The 17,830-nt window shown below is 49.8% G+C and overlaps 1 protein-coding gene across 1 annotated transcript; it reads left to right on the top strand.

Moving 5' to 3' along the window:
- Nucleotides 1-10,851: 10,851 nt before the first annotated feature.
- On the top strand, nucleotides 10,852-12,345 carry LOC136485436 (cytosolic sulfotransferase 5-like). The gene is made up of 2 exons (XM_066482318.1): nucleotides 10,852-10,976; nucleotides 11,111-12,345. The coding sequence occupies exons 1-2, from the start codon at nucleotides 10,959-10,961 to the stop codon at nucleotides 12,080-12,082; spliced, it is 990 nt and encodes a 329-aa protein (XP_066338415.1). The 5' UTR covers nucleotides 10,852-10,958; the 3' UTR covers nucleotides 12,083-12,345.
- The last annotated feature ends 5,485 nt before the right edge of the window (nucleotides 12,346-17,830 follow it).

Below are 17,830 nucleotides of genomic sequence, written 5' to 3'. Positions count from 1 at the left end.
CCATTCGTGCCTCATATGGTAGGTGCAAAATCAGATGCTGCATCGCTAGGAAGAAGCCAGGTGGGAAGATCTTCTCCAACTTGCAGAGCAACATGGGTGCCACTTTCTCCAAGTCATCAATCATGCCCCGAGATAACTCCTTGGCACAAAGCTGGCGGAAGAAATAGCTCAACTCTGCCAGCACGCGCCACACATGCTTAGGGACGTATCCCCAGGTCATCGCAGGAAGGAGCCGCTCAATCCATATGTGGTAGTCATGACTCTTCATCCCTAAGACTCGCATAGTTGACAAGTTCACTCCCCTACTCAAATTCGCCGCATGCCCATCAGGGAACATTAACGTCTGGATCCACTGCAGTACTTCCTTCTTTTGGTCCCTTTTCAAGACGAAATCGACTGGAGTCCTTCTCCATTTCTTGCCGGGCGCGGGAGGCTTCATCACTTGCTTTGGCCTATCGCACATCATTGCTAGGTCTAGTCTAGCCTTAACGTTGTCCTTTGACTTATCAGGAATGTCCATGAGTGTTGCAAAAAGCGCCTCGGTGATATTCTTTTCTGTGTGCATTACATCAATGTTGTGTGGAACAAGAAGGTCATTGAAATAGGAGAGCCTAGTCAAGCCCGATTTATGAGTCCACTAGTGTTCCTCACCATATCCAATAAAACCACCTTTCTCTTTGTCATCTTTGAGAGCCTCTATCTCAGCACGGACCTCGACACTGGTCATCATCTGAGGTGCAGGGTCGGTGACTTGAACCCCTTTCCTGAAGTTCTTGATGTCTCATCTGAATGGATGGTCAAGAGGAAGGAATTGACGATGTTGGTCAAACAAAGAAAACTTGCCACCCCTCTTCAACCAAGTGAACCTCACAGCTGTCTTGCATATTGGGCATGGGAACTTCCCATGAACACACCACGCGCAGAATATGACATACGCTAGGAAGTCATGCAGGGAGTAGTGGTACCACACATGCATTGTGAAGTTCTTCTTTGTAGCTCGATCGTATGTCAGTACCCCTTTTCCCAAGCAAGGATCAATTCATCAATGAGAGGCTCCATGAACAAACCCATCTTGTTCCCCGAGTGTCCAGGAATTATCAGTGACAAGAATACGTTCTTGGGTTGAAACATGACGCCGGGGGGGGGAGATTGAGGGGGATCGCGAACATGGGCCAACAAGTGTATGGGGCCGCCAGCAATCCATAGGGGTTGAACCCATCTGTTGCCAGCGCTACATGTACATTCCGAGCCTCCTCGGCTTTACCATGATGTATGCCATCGAAATGGGTCCATGCATCGCCATCCGATGGGTGTACCATCTTGTCAGCATTGTATCTTTTGCCATGTTTGTGCCATGTCATCTATTTCGCGGACTCCTCTATCATGTACAGCCGTTGGATCCTCGGTATGACAGGAAGGTACCGTAGGACCTTCGCGGGGATACCAAGCTGTTCCTTCTTGCCATCACTAGTGTCGACCTCCAGATACCTAGAGGATTTGCACTTTGGACAGTGCGTTGCTTTCTCGTGATCTTTCCTAAATAGGACGCAACTATTCGGACAAATATGGATGTGCTCATACGGCATCTTAAGGGCACAAAGAAGTTTCTGTGACTCGTACAAGTTCTTCGGCAGAATGTGACCATCCAGAAGCAGGGATCCAACAACTACCAACATACCATCGAAGTTGTCTCGACTCATGCTACACTGCGACTTGAACGCCATTAGGCGTCCAATGGCATCCAGTTGCGAAACCATTGTCTTTTCGTGAAGGGGCTTCTGTGCCGAAGACAGCATATCATAGTACGCCTTTGCGAATTCCTCTGGCTCGTCCTCTAATCCATCACCGAACCGTGCCTCCTTAAAGTCATCCATCCAGTCTGCTACCCCCGCATCTCCATCCAAAGCCTCGAGGCGTGGTCTCACCACCTCCTCTCTAATACGATCGGCTTCACCATGGTGGATCCAGCAGGTATAGTTTGGCGTGAATCCATACTTGCAAAGATCTTCCCCCATGTTCTTCCTATTCTTTCTTACACGGTTGTCACATTTGCTGCAGGGACACGACATCCGACTTGGCCCTCTAGCAACCTCGCCAAATGAATGCTCCAAGAAAGCATTAGTCTTAGTCATCCATTCTAGGGTCATACTTGCGTGGCCCGTGTACATCCAATCACGGTTCTCCATCCTCTAGCATATAAGCGAGTAATATAACTAGCAATTGCATCTGCACGGCGTTCCTACCATCTAATAGGTGAGGATAGATCCTAATCCCACCCGCGGATGCATAGATGAGGTCAGTTTCAATGCTCCGCTCCTATCCGAGATAGAATTTCAGCAGCACCTCCCCGCTGTTCTCCCGATACATGTCCTACAAGGGAGAGTGTGTATCCGGAGAACAACAGGGAGGTGATGCCAAAAGTCAGTCTCGGACCGGAGCGAACCATGGAAACTAACCTCATCTACGCATCCGCGGGCTGTCCAAAATACGTGGACAATCCAAAAGAGATACGGTCGCAGATATGCAAAGATCTACATACCTCCGACCGTATCTCTTTCGAATGGGAGATGCCTAACTGGGCTACGTGATCATATAAAACATGCATGCAAAGGAGGAGGGGGTTATACCTAAGGTGACGGTGGAGTCAGGCTAGCGGGGCAGTGGCATGTCGGTGCAGTGGCGAGGCGATGCGGTGCAGGCAGACCAGCAGCGCCGACGAAGACGATCGAGGTCGCCGAGTCCCTCCCACGGGTCCTCCTACATAAAAAGGCAATAGGTTAGAATCCATTGAAAATTTTGGCAGCACCTCCCCTGCACGGGGAGGTTTCCAAAACCTGCAAGAAACGTAGGCGCGATGGACAACAACCACATATATACCAAACATAGGCACGAAGGCCAACAAACATGTATATACCAAGACGAGCCATGTACTTTAGTTCTCTTTCCATGCAGATGAAAGTATCGAAGTAGTACAACAAAAAGTACTACTACCACTACAACTACTACCAACACTAACACTACTACTACTAACACTACTACTATCACTACTTACTACTAACAATACTACTAACACTACTAACTACTAACTACTACTACTTACTAACTACTACTAACACTACTAAGTACTACTACTAACTACTACAGGTGTAGGGCATACCTTCGTGACGAGAATGGTAGCGACGAGGGTCAGCGACGACGGCGGGGACGACCGCAGCGGCGTGAGGGTCGATGGGCCTAGGCCGGCACCTTCCTTCTCCTTCTCCTCCTCTCTTCTGCAGTGGCGCGGTGGCCGAGCCGGGGTGGCGCGGTGGCGGTGGCCGGGGCGGCGCGGGGTGGCGCGGTGGCCGGGCCAGGGTGGCGCGGTGGCCGGGGCGGCGCGGGGTGGCACGGTGGCCGGGCCGGGGTGGCCGCGGTGGGGTGGCGCGCGGTGGCCGGGGCGGGCCGGGGTGGCGTGGTGGCGGTGGCCGGGGTGGCGCGGTGGCCGGGCCGGGGTGGCGCGGTGGCTGGGGCGGCGCGGGGTGGCGCGCGGTGGCCGGGGCAGGGTGGCGCGGTGGCCGGCGTGGGGAGGCGCGGTGGCCGGCGGCGGCGGCTAAGGGAGAGAGAGGTGAGAGGGAGAGAGGAATGAGAGAGCGAGACAGAGAGTGCGCCGGCCGGGCGCGGTTGAAGGAAACGGCGGCTTTGCCGAGTGCCAGATCGGCGGCACTCAGCAAAGTCAATTTTCTTCGCCGAGTGTCGTGACCTGGCACTCGGCGAAGTTTTAATAAAATTTCAGCAGCTCTTTGCCGAGTGCCAGCTGGGCGGCACTCGGCAAAGAATTTACTTTGCCGAGTGCCAACCCTAGGCACTCGGCAAAATATTTTTTTTTTGTTTTTTGCCACCAATTTTTTTTGAAGCTTTAGTACACTACCACAAACAACATGTTTAAATTTGGGACATTTTCATTGCCTTTTGGCATATTTTATAGTTTATTTTGTTTTGTTGAATTTTTCCAGAAAATGTAAGTTTGAACTGCAGATGCATCGAATAATGGATTACATTCGTTCAAAAAATGTTATCCTTGTTTCTTAGTGTAAATTTAGGCTAAATCCAGGAACTGTCTCAAAATTTTGATCAACGTGCTCACGGGGCAACGCCGCCAACCTGCGTGGTAGTGGTTTTTTAATTGTATAAAATGCGAACGAATTCCGAAAATCATGAAACTTGTCGAGTTGTCGCCGTATCGTATGCGTATGCCGTGGAAAAATTTTGAAAAAATTTCAAGCACGTTGTCACATACGATGCTCACAAACCAGGACATCTCCACATGTGATCACATTTTTCCACGGCATACGCATACGATACGGCGACAACTCGACAAGTTTCATGATTTTCGGAATTCGTTCGCATTTTATACAATTAAAAAACCACTCCCACGCAGGTTGGCGGCGTTGCCCCGTGAGCATGTTGATCGAAATTTCGAGACAGTTCCTGAATTTAGCCTAAATTTACACTAAGAAACAAGGATAACATTTTTTGAACGAATGTAATCCATTATTCGTTGCACCTGCAGTTTAAACTTATATTTTCTGAAAAAATTCAACAAAACAAAATAAACTATAAAAATATGCCAAAAGGCAATGAAAATGTCCCAAATTTAAACATGTTGTTTGTGGTAGTGTACTAAAGCTTCAAAAAAATTAGTGGCAAAAAACAAAAAAAAATATTTTGCCGAGTGCCTAGGGTTGGCACTCGGCAAAGTAAATTCTTTGCCGAGTGCCAAACGGGGGGCACTCGGCAAAGAGAACGCCGCTGGATGCCGTTAAGCCCTACCAATCTTTGCCGAGTGTCTGCCTTTGCCGAGTGCCAGGCACTCGGCAAAGACAGCCTTTGCCGAGTGTAGGTCTTTGCCGAGTGCTAGGCACTCGGCAAAGGCCTCTTTGCCGAGTGTCATATTTTGCCGAGTGCGGCGCTCGGCAAAGCAGGTCTTTGCCGAGTGCCCGAAATTTGGCACTCGGCAAAGATTTTTGCACTCGGCAAATCACGTGTTTCAGCACTCGGCAAAGGCCTCTTTGCCGAGTGTCATATTTTGCCGAGTGCGGCGCTCGGCAAAGCAGGTCTTTGCCGAGTGCCCGAAATTTGGCACTCGGCAAAGATTTTTGCACTCGGCAAATCACGTGTTTCCTGTAGTGATTATCTATTATGTGTTCTCCTTTGGTATTGAGTAGTGGAAGCTCGCTTTTTTGTGAACTGCCGTTGAACAATCTGACTCTAGCAGAACTATAGTTGCCAATTCTAACTGTAGTAAAAAGAATAACTTGAACTGCAGTTGAACAATCTGACTCTACCAGATACAGATGACTCAACCATGTTTAATATTGTCATATGTTCATTTTAAGTTAGACTGGCACATACTTATGGCCTAGTCTTTTGTAGCACATTTCTGTTGAAATTAGCTTTGTTTTAAAATTTTCTACCATGACATTTCTTTTCTGACTAATTGTTAACTTGTTATTTACCTACTAGAAATTTGATTTGAATGCTCTGTGAAGATTGTAGTTTTTTTTTCTTAAAGTTAGGAAAATAAAAGTCAGTTCACTTGTTATTTACCTACTAGAAATTTGATTTGAGTAGCATTTGGCTGCAAAATTCTTTAGTGTAAACTCAATGATAATAATAATAATAATATCTGGCAGATGTAAATTGTTGACTGTATACTCCTTAGACAGTATGCACAATTTTGCAAGCTTGCACAAGTTACTTGTACAATTTAGAAGTTGCTAACTGTATACTCCTTAGATATAGAGAACTGTGTGGCGGCGGAGGCTATGGCGACTTCTCTGCTGCCTCCTATGATGAGGGCTCCCCCCACCGGGCAAGACGAGAAGTGTTGCAGCTTCATCACGCCCTACTTAGGTAAGCAAAGCTCAAGGTGCTGTAAACAAAGCCAAATGCTACTGCTTGACACTGCTGGCACAGGTTTAATTCTAAAAACACTGTTTAACACTTTCATTCCTAACACTATTAGATCACATGGTAACAAGTAATTCAAAACTTCTGCTTAATATGAAAAACCATCCCCAGTCTGTTAGGCTAATCATTTGATCAATATAATTTTTGTAGACTGAACCTTTTAATCACTTTGTAGCTTGCATCAACTAGATCTCTAATTGATTTGATTTCATCTAATCATGCAGTATAAGTGCTTTACTTCAGTGTGGTGCTAATCTATAGTATAAGGTTTCCTCAAAATATTTCTTCAAAGTAAAACAACAAATTATTGACCATGATCCACTTTCTGATGTGTTTCATGTAGTTAGGTGTTTGCTGAAATGCTGAAGTAAATATGGAAGCATTGAAACAACAAATTGTTGTGCATGATCCACTTCGACAAATTAGTGCGCTCACATATTGTTACAGGCTTACAGTGATGTGATGCCAAAAAAATTCAGAGTTTACAAATTAAGACTGCTCTAGCTCTAAATTGAAGCTTTTATGGATTTGCAGGGCTGATGGCTTTCTTGTATGATGCTGATGAAGTATGACTTGCATTGTATGTTTCTGGCACCTTTTTCAAGTTTTAGCTCTATGCACAAACTTACATTTTCTAAATTATATTCTAGCTCTAGCCACAAACTTGTAAAATATATTTTCAGATTAGGGAAAAATACTAGAACTGGAGATATTGTTCAGATAATAGATACAAATGTCTGGACTAGTTATATTCTTTTATCAAGTACTACTACTGTTGTGCTGCTATTGGTTGGTGCTCTAGTTTATTGATTACTGCATATGTTCAGTTTCCTAGTGAAAATACGTTAAGCAATTGTATGCTGAATTAGTGTTCTACAAGCACCCTTCTAGTGCTCTGCTCTGCAATATTTGTTAGGGAGCAAGAAAAGGCCTCAGCAGCTCACCATCTTGTATGACAGGAAGGTGCTGCTTTCGACGATTTGCCTGCTCACAAGGCAACAGACTTGATGTAGTCCGCACATATTACAAATTGGTCCTAGTATGAACTTTAGTATGGTTATATAAAATGTCTTAGTGCCGTTTGGGATTGCAAATTGCTTTTCTGACATCCTTTGGTGTAAATCCATTGGACCAGGGTAGTGGTGAAGGAAAGGCTCTATATATTGGCGCAGTTGGTATATTCAGACAACAAAGGCTCCTGCAGATTGCTGACAGGTTATACCTTAGGCGCACTTATTGTTTTGGATAAAAACATAACTTTTATTAACCTGCGATCTGTACATAAAACTTTGCTTCATGCAATTAGACAGGCATGACTCAAACAGATAGTTTTAAGCCACAGGAATGACATTGCTTCATGTACCAACTTCTGTCTTCATGTACAATTCTTTTAACTTGTACAAAAAAAATATTGGAATGAAACCAATGGCATAGTAATTTTGTAATTCTCTATCTGTATAAATTTGGCTACTTGATTTTAGATTTGCACATTATGCTAACTGCTAGTCATATATTTTCTACAGATGAATTTATACCCATACATAAGTCACTCTCATCGAACCAGAGATTGTACATTTAGGCTGTACCAAGTAGCCTCATTATTTTCTACTTTGCTGTAGGTTCAGAGCAGATTTTCCTTTGATATGAATTGCAAATACAATGGCAACTTGCACGTGAAGGTGTATCTTTGTCCTTTTTAAATGCCTGTTCAAGTAAGTAGAAGTTTCCTCTCTAGTTACTTTCCAAGCAGCTACTAATTATTGTTTTGTTATATGCTAGCTGACTTATTGGAGCATAATGGTTTTGCAGGATCTCAAGAACAGCCCATATACTCAATGTAGTTACAGCTTATGTACTGTAATAAATCTTCTATGTTGCTGTTCATGTATTATTAGCAATCTTCTAGGCTTGTAGCTCCTTGAGCAGATGATTTGTAGGTTAAGTCGTATCATGAGAAACCACCCAAATCCCCTACTAGGTCATTGCACTCTGATCTCTTTGGAGTAGGACAAAGACGGTGATGACCTCGACGAAAATGACAGTACAACAACCCCCATTGTCGACGTCAGATTCTTCTTTCTCACGTCTCACGAGACAAGGACCACAATATATCGGATGATAGCAACAACGGCTGCATGTTTGAAAGACCTGATGGTGCCTAGTGCTGGTGCCTCTCTCGTAATGGCGTGGAAGGTACCTAAGCTAGAAGGATTGGGAAAGCTTTCCAGCTTGATGCACGTGATGGGTGTGTTGTTAACATCAGCGCGAGCGCGGGTCCACAGGCGATGAGCTAGGGCGTTCTGGATGAGTTCGACCGAGAACCTTACCCAGCTGCACTGCACAAGCTCGGAGTATCCGGCATCACTACCGGAGACTGTGTAGTTACCGAGTGCCCAGACAATTACCGAGTGTCAAAAGTCGGGGCACTCGGAAAAAATTTATTACCGAGTGCCAACACTCGGAAAAAATAAACACCCGGTAGTAGACCTCTTTACCGAGTCCGAACACTCGATAACCTCAAACACTCGGTAGATCTACAATTTTACCGAAGGGGCGCACTCGGTAAAAAGAGACACTCGGTATTGAGCTGCCACGTCTCCAGTATACCAACCGTGCGCCAAACGGCGTCACGGCATGACATTTTGCCGAGTGTAGAAGTATTTGCACTCGGTAATAATAAAGTTTTACCGAGTGTAAGTTCACAACACTCGGTAAACACTATCTTTTACCGAGTGTACTGGCGCAACACTCGGTAAAATTCAACCAAATTTCTTGTTTTTCCCATCATTCTTTTTCCTCTATCCACATATGATATTTAGTACTCCATTCCAAAATATGGTGTTTATTTCGATTTATTTACTATATTTCACAAAATTTTCATTCTTTATGATAATTAGATACATATCGTGTAAATTTAATTGTAATAATTAAAATCGAACTCGATAAATCACGAGATTGGAAGAATTAACATTGAAGCATACATCTATATTATAGAAAAATTTTCATAACGTTTCGGAAGTATTTTTACATTCGTCGCTGCCGAACCGGTACATCTCCCAAAGAGACACTAAACATTCACAATGACGAGTAGGATTTCTATTAAGAGTGAAATTCAACATTATGATTTGAACTTAGAATTTTTTAGATAGTAAATAGATGACATGAAATAGTTCATGTGAAAGTTTGGTGAATTTTAGGATTAAATTGGCATTTTTTCATTTTTGTTTTGCATGAAATAATGTATACTTTTACCGAGTGTGACCTCAAACACTCGGTAAAGATTAGCCACGGCCCACCTGTCTCTTTACCGAGTGCCGTAGATCTAGGCACTCGGTAAACATTTATTGGGCTGCGGTGCTTCTGTTTACCGAGTGCCGTAGATCTGGGCACTCGGTAAACATGTACCAGGCCCACATGTAATTGGGCTGCGGTGCTTGAGTTTACCGAGTGCTGTATATCTAGGCACTCGGTAAACAGAGGCATTCACTTAGTCGTTTCTCCCTCAAATCGTGCAGACGACACACACACCGCACGCCCGCGCATCCCCGCCGCACCGCCGCCGTCCCCCGCGCCGGCGCCTCCCCGCCGTCCCCCGCACTTGCGCCCGCGCCTCCCCGCGCCCGCGCGCTCCACGCCGACACCGGCGCCTCCCCGCCGTCGCCGGCGCCTCCCCACCGCCGCGGCCGCCTCCTCCCCTCCACGCCGTCGCAGAACCGGCGCGCGCGGTGGAAGACGAAGCAGCTGGAGAAGGGGAAAGGAAGGGCTGAAGCTCCAGCTCGACTCCTCCCCTCCACCACCGCCGCCACCCGGGCGGTCCCCCACAGCCGCCCGCCACCGGGAAAGGAAGGGCTGCAACCTGGGCTCCTCCTCCGGCTCCGGCTGCTCCTCCGGCTGCGGCTCCTCCTCCTCCGGCTCCGGCTCCTCGCGCTGGCCGTCCTGGACGCGAGCGCGCTGGACACCTGGGCGATCCACGGCGTCGTCTGACTCCGACGAGCTCCCGGCCTCCCGCTCGACACCGAGCACGCGGACGCGCAGCCCCCGGCTCCAACTCCATCCAATCGTCCACCCTTTTCTGAGGTATTCTGAGGCTCTTCATCTTCATCATCCTCGCTGTCATGAACTACCAGTGCAACCTTGGATGTGCACATTTTTTTCTTTCCCATTTGTTGTTGATGTTACAGAAACTACCAGTGCCCCCTGCATTGCATATTGCGAGTTGGAATCTAGGAAACACAATCCCAAGTTAGCTTGGGCATCATCACATGGCACCCAACATGCAGCATTATTATATGTATCCAGCTAGATTGTGCCTGCTAGCTAGACTGTAAACATGTCTATGGGGCAGCATCTAGTGAGCTCAGATTTGTGTGGATATCTCTGCACATGGATACATATTAGGAAAAAAATATTTGCGGAATTGTTTTAATCATGAAAATGGTTATCTGTTTACCGAGTGCTATGTCTAACACTCGGTAAACGACGCCGTTAACGGCAAGCTTGAGGACTGACGACCGTCACGTCGTAGTTGTTTACCGAGTGCCGGCTTAGCACTCGGTAAGATTTATTCTCCGAGTGCCCCGTTAGTTGACACTCGGTAAACTAACTTTACCGAGTCGTTGTTTACCGAGTCATGTTTACCGAGTGTGGCACTCGGTAAATGATTTACCGAGTGTTTATGCATATTTGCCGAGTGTTTATAACACTCGGTAATTAATCAGTATCCCGTAGTGCATCAACCGGAACAACAGCTAGCCACAGGTTTTTTTAACTGCAATTAGCTAGGTTGAAACAGCTTGAGGCATTGTGTACGTTTTGAGCTCCAGTTAAACTTTAACTAGTCTTTTAGCTAGACCGTTTAGATCCCTAGCAGCTAAATTTAGCCAGGCCCGGAGACCGGCCCTTGGTACTGCTGGCTGGCAGCGCATATATATATACATACTTATAGTTTCTGCTGACTGGGGGCGTCGTGCCCGCATGAACCTTGAGCAGCCGCGAGGTAGGAGGAACTCATGGAGGACGACATTCTGGTGAGTTTTCTTTGGCAATTCAATTCCATGCATGCATGTTGCCTTCTTATTCTTTGTTCTTTCATCAGTTGAGTTGAAGGACGATGATTCGATGTACGTACGTACTAAACGCTTATTCTGCATGCGAAACACAGCTGGGCACCACCACGAGGAGGAACGACAACCATGGGCAGTACGGAGGCTTCTGGCTAGCCGAGAGCATGCAAAACGCCATCGCTGCCGCTCGCACACGCATCAAGTCCAACCCACCTGATATCTTGCTCGCCAGCTTGCCCAAATCCGGCACCACCTGGCTCAAGGCCCTTGCCTTCGCGACGCTCAACCGTGCCACGCACTCGCCGTCCGACGCCCAGCACCCGCTCAGGCACCACAATCCCCACGACTGCGTCGGCTTCCTGGAGATGATGGTGAGCCAGGACGACGAGGCCCTCCGTTCTCCACGGCCACTGCTGGTACAAACACACGTGCCCTACTCCCTGCTTCCCGAGGCCATCACGGCGGAGGGCTCCGGGTGCCGGCTCGTGTACGTGTGCCGGGATCCCAAGGACATGCTGGTCTCCTTCTGGAACTTCTGCCTCAAGGAGGCGGCGACGTTGGCCGCCGTCGGTTGCGGCGGCGGCTGGGTCGGGGAGTCGGCGGCGGCAGGCCTCACCAAATTCGAGGACGTCTTCGAGCTCTTCTGCGAGGGACGGTACCCCGGAGGCCCCTACTGGCGCAACGCCCTGGAGTTCTGGCACGAGAGCCAGAGGAGGCCCAACGAGGTGCTGTTCCTAAGGTACGAGGACATGCTGGGAGATACCGTGGGTAACCTCAAGAAGCTAGCAGCGTTCATGGGGTGCGCGTTCTCCGAGGAGGAGGAGGAGGCTGGGGTGGTGGAGCAGATCGTGGAGCTATGCAGTTTGGCGAGTCTCAAGGGCATGGACGTGAACAAGAATGGCAGTACGGTGCTGGCCTTCAGGAATGAGGCGTTCTTCAGGAAGGGGCAGGTCGGCGACTGGAAAAACTACATGACGCTGGATATGGCGGCGAGGCTGGATAAGATTGTTGAGGAGGCCACTCGAGGTTCCGGACTCACCTTTGCGGGCTCAGTCTCGCATAATTATTAATAAGATTTTTCAACTCTCTCTATATTTATTATATATCTATATATAAAGATGAAATATGGCAGTACGTCCGGTCAGGGAGAGGAGATTACTAACTCTTCCGTCATCGAAGAATAAAGGTACCTTTTCCATGGACAGTGAGGCACCATGGCAGTATGATAAAAGTGTTATAATGATGTGGGGTGTGTCGGTATCTGTGGTTGTACAAGAAAAATACGGATCACATATCTTATTTTATAATGAGATTATGTTCTTAATTTCAGACACCGCCAGCGTTCCTACTTTACTTTCTTAATAATGGAGAGGCACATGGTTGGACCAGTGCAGATTTCGTCTTGATAAAAGAATAAGGTCTCTCTTTTGGTGGAGCTCCTAGCAAAGAGACATTTTTATCTTTTCCCTCAAAATAAGCTATGAGCTAGTGAAGCAGGGTTCAAAATTCACCGAAACTTACGAATGTTTGTAATTCCAGGATCCATAATTTTATATTACATTAATGCACGCGCTTTATTACAAGTATTCAACTACTGCCTCACCCATATTTTCTATTGTTTGTGTTTCTCACGTCTAGTTTTTTAACATTTAACAACTATATATACGTATGCTCAGGATGTCAAACTACACAAATTGCGACAAATTACAAAGTACCGAGACACAATTTTACATAGCGATTAACATCCATTACATTAATACATACGTCATAACACAGCACAGCGAGGATGATTCTTAATCTTGTCTTGAAGCTCCATTCTCCATGGGACAGTTGACTGGGGAAATATACACACTCCTCCTGCTCCTTATAAAACAAAACTGTCGGGTATCAGTATTAGGGATACCCGAAGAAGGGATCTGAGGACCGCGGACAACAACTCGCCTAGATAATCAAGGACGGTTTCCGCCTCGCCAGACCCCTCGGGCACGGGCCCCGTGTCACCCGACCCTGAGGGTACAGGAGCTGTCTCGCCCGACCCTGAGGGCACAGGCTCCGTCTCGCATGATCCCTCGGGCGCGGGCTCTGTCTCGCCCGACCCTTCGGGCACGGGCTCCGTCTCTCCCGACCCCTCAGGCACGGGCTCCATCTCGCCCGGCGGGTCCGTACCACCCCCAACCACTACGGGTCCAAGCGTGTGAGCCTGGGTCAAGCCTCTAAAACCAGAAGGGGAGCGGCCATGCCTTGACGTGACCCGTGGCCACGTCAGGCCACACCCGGGGGTTCGCATCGCCAATAGTGACGGGTGCATGGGCGTTGTGCTGCCTAATCCTCGTCCAGCCGCTGACAGGCACATCGGTTCACCACGCCATCCACCGGGACGGGATGGAACGCCACGACCAGCTGATGACGTCGAGGCATGGCGCCTTTGACGAACAAGGCCGCGACGTGGAACCATCCCTGTCATCATCTACAGGACCGGCGGGACCCACATAAAAGAAATGAAGGACGCCGCGACCCTGGAGGTCTTCTTCTCCCTCGCTTTTTCTCATTTTCTCTCTCTTTAACCTGCGCCTTTCCCTTCACCTATAAAAGGAGAAGCAGGACGCCCCATAGGGGGGCAAGCACTCATACACACGAGCACACGGCTAAACGAGCTCAACAAGACTCAACTCCATTCAATCCTTTCACCAAGAGACCTGGGACCTTCTTCCTCTCTCGCCTGTTTGTAACCCCTACTACAAACTAGTGCCAATAACACGCGCAGCAGCAGACTGAACGTAGGGACATTCCACCCGAACCGGTATAAAATCTTGTGTCCTCCAAGCACATCATCCGGGACAGACGTGCAGATACAAATTTACTCGTCGGTGGTTCGAAACACCAACTGTTGGCGCGCCTGGTAGGGATCTTTTGCACGTCTCGACGACCACATCAGGCCTCAGATGGCTAGTCACGGTGTCAGCTGGGTCCCAGGTGCACACGAGCGCTTTAGGAGCCTAAACTTCATTGTCACGATCGAGGGAGAGTTGGTGTAGGCTCCTGCCGCCTTCTAGCCTCTCCACTCTATCGGCCTCGACGCGATCGTTGAGGCGCTTGAGGAGCTACAGCTGCACGCACTAGAGGCACGTGTCCCTAGGAGCGATCGGCTCCTCGGCTTCGACTACGGGAGGCTGGAGCGCCAACTCGATGCCTTCCTAGGACCCCGACCGTGCCGAGAGGAGTTCCGCTGCCTTACTTTCTCCTTCGCCAATGCCATGACGCAACTCGTTGGAGGGGAACCGCTCTCCCTGGAAGACCTCACCCGGGGCGCCCCGGCAGCATTCCCGTTTGGTCTACGCAATGTTGCGGGGACCGTTGGCCACCTCGTGGCGCAGCTCATGCACCCATCCCCTACGAATGGCGAGTTTGTGGGGATGACCGAATACGTCGCGGAATCTTTCCATGACCTTCTCGTGAGAGATTCAGAGTCGCTCTCCGACTCTGACTCCAGCAGGGGGAGCCATCACCCCTCACGAGAATGTTTTATGGCGGGTACCCCCGAGGGACGCGTCGAAAGCCTCCACGAGGGAGGGGCTATCCCACCATACGACCTCGACGACGAGGTCGATGAAGATGCAGGGCCCCTTCCTCGCATGTGGTTGGAACAGCTAAGGGCGCGGCACCAGGAGCTCGAGGATGCATGACTCCAACTCGAGAAGGAGGGTGTAGAGCTTGAGCGAGAGATCGAGCACCACGGAGATGGTGGGCGTACGCGCGCCATGGCCCGCGACGTGAACCAGAGGATCATCAAAGACGATGGAGCCCTCCCACACTTCGTCCAAGCAAGCCAGAACATCGCTGCCGTGGCGGCCTTGCTCCAAGGGCTCCCAGAGCTCATGATACCCAAGGATCGTTGGGCCCATCATGAGATCCACACACTGCTCGAGCGCGCAGCGGTGCAGCAGGCGGAGAGCTCGCTGTATCGGTGATGCGAGCTCGACGCCAGTCATCGCGTGCCCTTGGGACAACATGTCAGGGACGTGTCTATCCACTAGGTGCCACAAGGCGGCGGGTGGCACGCCGCGGCCCCAGTGCATGAGCATCTCGGCCTCCACCGTGACGCACGTAACACCCTAGATGCCCGTAGGCGTGGATGAAGCAACGAGAGAGAGGAAGCTGGCCGTGGCTACCACCCTCACCACGGTGGACGCTATGACAGCGGCGAGGACAGAAGCTCGAGCCCTGACCTGCCGGGACCTCAGCTCTTCAGTCGGCACATCCTCAACGCCGCCTTCCCACCGCGGTACCGACCTTCGACCAACTTCCTGAAATACTCTGAGGAAACGAACCCCAGCCTGTGGCTCGAGGATTACCGGCTTGCTTGTCAAGCCGGTGGTACGGATAATGATTAATTCATCATCCGAAACCTCCCCTTGTTCCTGGCTGATTCGGCGCGAACATGGCTAGAGCATCTTTTGCCCAACCAGATTCAAAGTTGGACGGACCTAAAGGAGATCTTCGTGGGAAACTTCCAGGGCACCTACATGCGCCCTGGGAACCCCTAGGATCTCAAGAATTGCCGATAGAAGTCTAGGGAAACTCTTTGTGAGTACATCCGACGCTTCTCCAGGCACTGCAACAAGCTGCCCGACATCGCCGACGCCGACGTCATTGGAGCTTTCCTGTCTGGGACCACTTGCGAGTCCCTGGTTCACAATCTGGGGCGCAAGGGCCCGCGGACCACCAAGGAGCTCCTCGACATCGCCACCAGCTACGCCTCATGTGAGGAAGCGGTCGGAGCAATTTTTGACCGCCCCAAGGGCAAGGCAAAGCAGGACGAGGACGCCGGCAAAGGCACCTCCAACCGCCCTAACAAGAAGAAGAACAAGCAGCGGCACGGGGGCTCACTCGTGGCCACTGCCGACCGCAAGGGGGGTCAAAAGCCTGTGAGGGTACCCTAGACCACTTTGAGAAGCTGCTCGAAGGGCCATGCCCGAACCATGCCTTCCCCTTCAAGCACCTATACAAAGACTGCGCCCTCATGAAGCAGTTCCCATCCGGTGGCTCCAATAAGGGGAGCATAGGAAGGAGCCCAAGTCGGCAGCAGACGACGCCGAGGGGAAGGACGGTGGCTTTCCGACGCTGGATGGCTGCCTCATGATCTTTGGGTGGTTGGCGGCCGATGACTCCAAGTGCCGCTAGAAGCTTGCGCACCGCGAGGTCTATATGGTCAAGCCGGTCATGCCTTCCTTCCTCCGATGGTCGGAGACCGCCATCACCTTTGATCGGACCGACCACCCGAAAAGCGACCCACGGCCGGGAAGATACCCGCTCATGGTCAACCCGATCATCGGCACGAAGCAGCTCACCAAGGTGTTGATGGATGGAGGTAGCCGCCTCAACATCATGTATGCTGAGATGCTCGATGCCATGGGCATTGACTGATCGTGCATTAGGCCAACCGGGGTGCCTTTTCATGGCATCGTGCTAGGGAAGCAGGCCGTACCGCTCGGGCAGATCGATCTGCCCATCACTTGGGGATCCAGCCAACTACAGGACGAAGACTCTCACCTTCGAGGTGGTTGGGTTCCACGGTTCCTACCACGCCATCCTGGGATGACCATGTTACGCGAAGTTCATGGCCGTCCCCAACTACACCTACCTGAAGCTTAAGATGTCAGGCCCACGCGGAGTCATCACCGTCGGCGCCTCCTTTCAGCGCGCTTACAAGTGCGAAGTTGAGTGCTGCTAGCACGCCTCAGCAATCATCACCTCCGAGGAGCTCGTGGTCATCAGGGAGGGGGCCGCCGAGGAGGCACCTGACTCCAAGCGGTTGCCTAGATCTTTTGAGCCCGTGGAGGGTGTCAAGGAGGTCCTCATAGACCCTAGCAACTCCGAATACCATCAAATCTTGATGAAAGAGTCCAACCAACTCGTGACGTCTTTCATCACCACGATTGGATCATTCTGCTATGTTACAATGTCATTCGGTCTGAAAAACATGGGGCCACTTATCAGCGTTGTATGCTCAAGTGTTTCGGGGACCTCATTAGGTGAACCGTTGAGGCCTACGTAGACGACATCGTGGTCAAGTCCAAATGGGCTGACCAGCTCATAGCCGACCTAGAGCAGACCTTCGTGAAAATCCGAGCAAACAGCATCAAACTCAACCCCGAGAAATGCATTTTCAGGGTCCCGAGGGGTATGCTGTTGGGTTTTATCGTCTTCGAGCATGGCATGGAAGCCAACCCAGAGAAGATTTCGGCCATCATAAGGATGGGTCTGATTTAGAACATAAAGGGGGTACAACAAGTTATAGGATGCCTTACCACGTTTAGCTATTTTATCTCACGCCTCGACGAACAAGGCCTCCCCCTCTATCAGCTTCTGAAGAAAGCCGACCATTTCGAATGGACACCCAAGGTGTAGGAGACGCTTGATAAGGTCAAGCAGCTCCTGACGAAGGCCCTGATCCTAGTCCCCCCCCCCAACCGATGGGGAACCGCTCATGCTCTACATTATGGCCACCACGCAAGTGGTCAACGCCGCCCTAGTGGTAGAGCGGGAAGAGGAGGGACATGCCCTCAAAGTACAGTGTCCCATGTACTTCGTTAGCAAAGTCTTGTCCGATTCGAAGACTCGCTACCCCAAATCTAGAAACTCATGTGCGCCGTCCTTATCGCCAAGAGGAAGTTACGTCATTACTTCGAGTCACATCCGGTGACGGTCGTGACGTCCTTCCCCCTCGGTGAGGTTGTCCAAAACTGGGATGCCACAGGAAGGATTGTGAAGTGGGCACTTGAGTTGATGGGTTAGGGTATTTCATAACCCCTCGGACG

This window comes from Miscanthus floridulus, chromosome 10 (assembly GCF_019320115.1).
Source record: "Miscanthus floridulus cultivar M001 chromosome 10, ASM1932011v1, whole genome shotgun sequence".
Classification (NCBI taxonomy): domain Eukaryota; kingdom Viridiplantae; phylum Streptophyta; class Magnoliopsida; order Poales; family Poaceae; genus Miscanthus; species Miscanthus floridulus.
Note: the sequence above shows the minus strand (reverse complement) of the source record. Positions and strands in the feature narration are given on the sequence as shown.